Below are 6,949 nucleotides of genomic sequence, written 5' to 3' on the forward strand. Positions count from 1 at the left end.
CCGTGTTCCCAGAATTTCTTTTTTTTTTTCATTTGGCTGGGGATGCACGTAAATTACGCTTATTATGATGCGCCGGAGGGAAATAGCGAAACGGAAAGGGATGATGAAGGGCAGATAAGAGAGAGAGAGAGAGAGAGAGAGAGAGAGAGAGAGAGAGAGAGAGAGAGAGAGAGAGAGAGAGAGAGAGATTTGATAATAGGTTAGAGAGAAGAGAATTTCCTGTTGGATGTTAGCGTTTGAGACGGGAACATTTTCGCTGTAAGGGCTTTCTGTGCACGTAGCACATACTTGCGTGTCACCAGACCATCTTATCATGGCCACCAGGAGGAGAAAGTTGCATGAACATGTATCCCAGAGGACATGAGGTGACAATGTGTGAGACGTCTTTGACTGGGTCAATTCTGCTTTAACCTGTTGTCTGATGGAGAGGTGGGCGGGGATGAAGTCTTGCTCGAAATCTACCGTTTCCTTACAAGATGTTTGCTGCTGGAATATACTGTTGATTGATCAGTGTTTATCTATTGTTCTCCATTATCTACGAAGAATTTTTTTGTTTTGTTTTTCTCATTATCCATGAAGACATTTATATTTGAGAGAGCTTGGCCCCTCTAAATGTGCGGCACTTACTGCTAGTTTCCTAGTGTGGGGATTTTGTACTAACTGCGATGAACAACTCTAAGCCTGTTATTCAATTATTGTAAGTCCCAAGTAATGTTTGTCTGTAGTAGACAATGGTGTGGTAGGGACGCTTTTCCTTTTGGCAGGTTTTAACATTTACACAGTTGTTGTGCATTTCTGTAGCGTAAGGATGTTACTTTTTTTCAGTCCCATTTTCTGGTTACTGGCCTTGTCCGCTGCTCCAAGACTTACGCAAACTGTTCGTTATAGTTTCCTCCAAACGCTGTTATGATTCTTCAAGGTTTTGAGGATTTTGCTCGCCCGCTTCACCCACTTCGTTTATTAAGGGGATTTTTTAGCGCCATGGACGAGGCGCCAGTCGTGCAGCTGACACAAATTAATTTGGACACTCAATTTGGTTGATGTTTATATATTTAAACATTATCTAAATTGTGTCGTGGATTTATGTGGTTGGTTGTTTTAAACGGTCTTACAATTATTTGATTTTGCTTCAGAGTTACCAACTGTTTAAATACTTATTCGCGTGTCTTATGTCCGGAGTCATGATTGTTGTGCGACTTGCCAAAAAAAAAAGAAAGAAAATTTATAATTATGTGGAAAAGCATTAAAAATAACAAATTGTACCCACAGGCATTAACGTGAAAACACACACACACACACACACACACACACACACACACACACACACACACACATACAAACACACACTCACCGTCAAGGCCAAAAAGGCTTCCTGATGCACCGCATGACTCACCTGGATTTAGTTCTTCTGTGGAGCCTGATCAGGAAACAACCCTCCATAATGAGGATGCGCCTGCTCTTTCTGGTTTGCTTTTTATACGGTATGTCTCTCTCTCTCTCTCTCTCTCTCTCTCTCTCTCTCTCTCTCTCTCTCTCTCTCTCTCTCTCTCTCTCTCTCTCTCATATATATATATATATATATATATATATATATATATATATATATATATATATATATATATATATATATATATATATATATATATATATATATATATATATATATATATATATATATATATATGTATATATATATATATATATATATATATATATATATATATATATATATATATATATATATATATATATATATATATATATATATATATATATATGTGTGTGTGTGTGTGTGTGTGTACTCACACTAGCATTTCTCATCTTGCAGGTAGCCACGCCTTCCTCCCAGGATCTCCGGACAGCAGGTACACTTCTCCAAGGCCGGCAGGTGATTCCTTCAGTAAGTTGAAATATTAGTAAAGACGTGTGCTAAATCTCATAATCGTCCGCTTGCTGTGTCAGGTCATTAGTAAAGCATTCGTAGAAAATCTGACTCCTGATCGCATTTGCTTTTGGAGCTGAGCAATCTTTAAAGCCCTCACTTCTGTTGTATCCATGTATATAATGTGAAATTACTTGCTACAGCACCTACACACACACACACACACAGAGAGAGAGAGAGAGAGAGAGAGAGAGAGAGAGAGAGAGAGAGAGAGAGAGAGAGAGAAAGAGAGAGTATAGGAAACAGAAGTATTTCTATTCTACAATGAAACGAGTCATTCTGTTTAGTCTTGCTTGTTTATTTATAAGGGAATCTCAATTTGGTATAAATGTACGTAGATCTTGGGTAATTATTATTATTATTATTATTATTATTATTATTATTATTATTATTATTATTATTATTATTATTATTGTTGTTGTTGTTGTTGTTGTAGTTATTGTTATTGATGAGAGAAGGAAGGACATATCTCGCTTATTCCTTACTGTTTACTCATTTTCGCCTTCATGCGTATAGTATAATGTTAGAACTTACCTACAGTGTAATTATGAACGTATGGTAGAAAGTGTAATAACCCCTAACTAATCAATGATTTTCCTTATTAGTTAAGGTGCGAGCTTCAGTGAGGATTTTTTTTTTTTTTAATTCCCGTATCATCCAAATTTGGATTTTTATTTTCATATAGTTCTAATGTACAAGCATTGCATTGTCTATTAGTAGAATTGTTAAACATTTCATGATAGAGTCAAGCTGCAGAAGAAATAATTAAATATAATGTAATAGCTTGGAGACCAAACCATAGAGGTGAGACAGCCTTCCTCACACTGGCAGCCAGTGAGTCATAAATTTATCTGGAGACAATAATCGCAGCGAGTCTTCGGAAGAAGTAACTTAAAGGACATGATACTACTAGGTATCGCACATTGTAATTTTTGGATCCTTCGATTTCTGTTTCAGGCTTGACGATCGTATGTCCCCCGAAGGGTATGTACCACTACGCCAAAGTCAGTACCTGTGACCAGTACCTCAAGTGCGTAGAGGGAAAGCTTAGCCACCACAACTGCCCGGAAGAACGACTTTTCAAAAGGCAAACCGACAGGAAGCACCTCTTGTGTGATTATCCCGAGAACTTTAACTGTCCAAGTAAGTAACGTAGTTCCATACAAAAGAAAAAAGAAAAGAAAAACTGAAAAAAAAAAAATACTGATAGAGTTACAGATTATGCATACCATATATATATATATATATATATATATATATATATATATATATATATATATATATATATATATATATATATATATATATATATATATATATATATATATATATATATATATATATATATATATATATATATATATATATATATCGTGGTCCATTAAAAATTGCCATAGTTTTTGTGTATAGTTGGTAACGTGGTCATTAAATTTCTTTATTTTCATCTTCATGATTTTGTGATAAAATGAACAATTAATAACGAAGTTGTCAGTATATTCGCTCCGCACAATTTCATTAGCGGCTCAGGTACAAAGTTTCATTAGGTATTTTAATTGCCGTAGGGCAGGCTATCAACGTAGGCCCCTCCTGCCTCATCCTCGCCGATTTACTGACCTACTCATCATGTTCTTGTGATTTTTCTGAATTTTCATACGTAAGATGTTTTCAATCCTCTTATCAATTAACCTTGTTTTAAATATTTTCGAAAACGTTAATCGCGGCCTCGCTGAACAAGACTCTACCTTCTCCCACCGCTAATTTTTCCTCTTTAATGCAAGAGTTAAACTTAACCGGTATTCTCAATCATTCATCCCTTTTTCTGGTAGATTCTGAAATTCCGTGCCTGCTTCTGTATTTCCATCTTCGTATGACTTGAATTATTTCAAGAAGGAGGTTTCAAGACACTTATCCTGTAATTTTTTACTACCACTTTTGACTCTGTTTGGGAACCGGCACCTCAGTGGACCTTGTTGCACTTGGCCGGTGGCCCTCCTATGTGAAAAAAAATAATAATAAATAAATAAATAAATAAATAAATAAATAAATAAATAATACTTCAGAAAAATCGCGAAACAGAACGCTTATAAATATTAGAAATTCTTTACTTTTGCCCCAGAATCTAGCCGGTTTTCCTGCCCAGATGGTCTGTCATCTCTTCCGTGGGGGAAGGAGAAGACTTTGCATCCCTCACCGGACAGCTGCCGTGAGTTTTACGTTTGTGTTGGTGGAGTCCCGAAGCGCCAGCTGTGTCCCTTCGGCAAAGTGTTCAGCGAGAAGACCTCCGCCTGTACCCAGCCTCAGAACGTGTCAGGATGGTAATGATACCCGCCAACCAATGAAAAATCTCTCTCTCTCTCTCTCTCTCTCTCTCTCTCTCTCTCTCTCTCTCTCTCTCTCTCTCTCTCTCAGTAATTAGATTAATAGAAGTCGCAGTATTACTTTAAAATTTCTTTCTCCGTTGACAGCGCTTGTTTTTTGCTTAATATATCATGAGATTTTTTGTAATTTCCGTTGTCTCATGGTATTATGCTTTATTTTGTTTTATGAATTGTCACTATTCAGTTCTGGGGTTTCGAATAAATCAACTCCTTATTTCTCTTCCTCGTCCCTCGGTAGCGAAGACTTCTACAGTTGGAGAGGAGACAGGACAACCACGCGCCAGCAGATGAGGCAGAAGCAACTCGGTGCCACTCAAGATTCTCTTGTCCATATCAGTTACGACCTCATTAAAAATCAACATGTTATCTTATTGAAGCAAACCTTGTCAAAGGGAGAGACATAATATGTTAATGTAGTATGACTGATTTAGACAAGTAGATAAATCAGTAATTATAAGGGTATGCCAACATCATTATCATTATCATTGTCACCAGTACCATTATCATTCATCGCAACCGTTGTTAATCCATTTTTTTTACTTTCCTTGTCAACCTTTTCTGCGTATATTTGTGTCTTGTTCGTCCTTTTACTTTCTTCTGCCGTGTAGGTACTTGTATCATGCTCAAGGATTCTACATAAAGTCCTATACCTTCCTTTGCCATGGTCGTACTTATAGTAATTATACCATAATCAATTTCATGTTCTTTTCTATTAATAAAAAAGCCTTTTTTTAAGGGCCCTTTCTTGTTGAAATTTTGAAAATCAAGTTTTGTTGAGACCCACTTTTTTTTTTTTCGATAAGGATAATTCTCTAAATAGATTCAAGGTATAATATATTATAAAACGATGATGTATTTCAGTTCCTTTTCTTATATTGTTTCCTATGTAAGTGGGACAGCCGTGCAAGATCAGAACATTACACCCGATCAAAATCTCCACCAAGAGATGCAGTGACACAAGGGTCTCACAATGTTGTTATAATTAACTACTTGTGAAACAGGAGAATATAATTTTGATACCACTACATATAAAACTGGGTTTGGTGAAACAGTTCGTCAAAGCATTGAAGCATTCCTAAACATCAAGAAGAAATTTCCAAAAATAAGTGATACAAAAGTTAAGGAAGGTGCGATATATTTGTGGAACCGCAAATCCGTGGACTCGTGCGTGCTAATGAATTTCAGGCAACTGAGTCAGCAGCTTGGTGTGCGTTTAAGGATGCGTGTAGAGGTCTTTTGGGAAAGCAAAAACGGGCCCATTATAATATTTTAGTAGACTAATTTTTCAAAAGCTATCAACATCTAGGTTTAACATGTCACTCAAACTTCATTTTCTGCATTCGCATCTTTCCTTTTTTTTTCCCGAAAAATGCTGGAGCTGTCAACAACGAATGTGGAAAGAGGTGTCATCAGGACCTAAAGAGAATGGAGAGTAGGTACTTACTCAGGTAAATAGACCCCAGCCATGTTAAATAAATTTTGTTGGAATCTCATGCGTGACAAACCAAGTGTATCACGCAAACGGTAAAGAAAATACTTAAGTACACAAACTCGTACAAAATTTATAGTTTAGTGTTAATTAGGCTAAAATACTTGATTTTCAATGTATATCAAATCAGTTTCCCATGAAAAGACAATAGATGCTATCTCATTTTTTTCTCATTACATTTTCATATTTCTGGTAAAAAAAAAAAAAAAAAAGTGGGAAACTATTGCATAAAACTGAGACGTGCATGAGGTATATGATTGTCATACTTAGAATTAACACTTAAAATAATAATAAAAACACACTCTAGACCAGTGATTCTCAGCCTTTTTTTCTCTCCATTCCCCCCTTCATGAATTCTCAACATTCGTGTGGCTCCCCTTCATTTTTTCTCCCAAATCCCACCCCCGACAAAAAAAAAGGTAAAATAAATAAATAAATAAATAAATAAATAAATAATAATAGTAATAAAAATAATAATAATAATAATAATAATAATAATAATAATAATAATAATAATAATAATTATTGAATGTTTGTGAGAAGACCTTTGCTTTATTACAAAGTTGACAGTCATTATTATCTTCTATTTGATAGATTTCGGTGATATGCTTAAGTTACATCACTAGACTTCAAAAAAGACTAGCGGACACAAGCAAACTTGAATTCGGTTGGGGAAAAAATATATACATTATTTAGAAATGTATCATTTGTAACAGCCCGCCATGGCCCCCTAAATTCTTGCCATGGCCCCCGGGTTGAGAACCACTGGTCTAAACTATAGGTCTATCTCTCTCTCTCTCTCTCTCTCTCTCTCTCTCTCTCTCTCTCTCTCTCTCTCTCTCTCTCTCTCTCTCTCTCTTAAATTTGTTGTATAGTGTTATCTGTAATATATATGTATATATATATATATATATATATATATATATATATATATATATATATATATATATATATATATATATATATATATATATATATATATATATATATATATATATATATATATATATATGTAAAATATTGCTGCTCGTTGTCGCTACATCAGTATCCTAATTGAGAAATCTGTTTTGTAATGTATTTTTAATTCATACTAAATTTAAATGAAAACTCTTATATTTTCAAGACAAAATTAAATAAACA

At 34.9% G+C, this 6,949-nt stretch overlaps 1 protein-coding gene across 5 annotated transcripts in view; it reads left to right on the forward strand.

Annotated features, from left to right (window-relative positions):
* LOC135093200 (protein obstructor-E-like) overlaps positions 1-5,168 on the forward strand; it is a 15,351-nt gene extending 10,183 nt beyond the window's left edge. For 2 of the 5 annotated variants that reach the window (XM_063992175.1, XM_063992199.1), the window contains exons 2-5: positions 1,829-1,900; positions 2,900-3,085; positions 4,059-4,257; positions 4,559-5,168. In XM_063992175.1, the coding sequence (XP_063848245.1) occupies positions 1,829-1,900; positions 2,900-3,085; positions 4,059-4,257; positions 4,559-4,724 (623 nt within the window). In that variant the 3' untranslated portion in view covers positions 4,725-5,168. Of the gene's footprint in view, positions 1-1,291; positions 1,482-1,828; positions 1,901-2,899; positions 3,086-4,058; positions 4,258-4,558 lie in introns of those variants that run through there. The other 3 variants (XM_063992190.1, XM_063992182.1, XM_063992205.1) reach the window with 3 other exon arrangements.
* The last annotated feature ends 1,781 nt before the right edge of the window (positions 5,169-6,949 follow it).

This window comes from Scylla paramamosain, chromosome 3 (assembly GCF_035594125.1).
Source record: "Scylla paramamosain isolate STU-SP2022 chromosome 3, ASM3559412v1, whole genome shotgun sequence".
Classification (NCBI taxonomy): domain Eukaryota; kingdom Metazoa; phylum Arthropoda; class Malacostraca; order Decapoda; family Portunidae; genus Scylla; species Scylla paramamosain.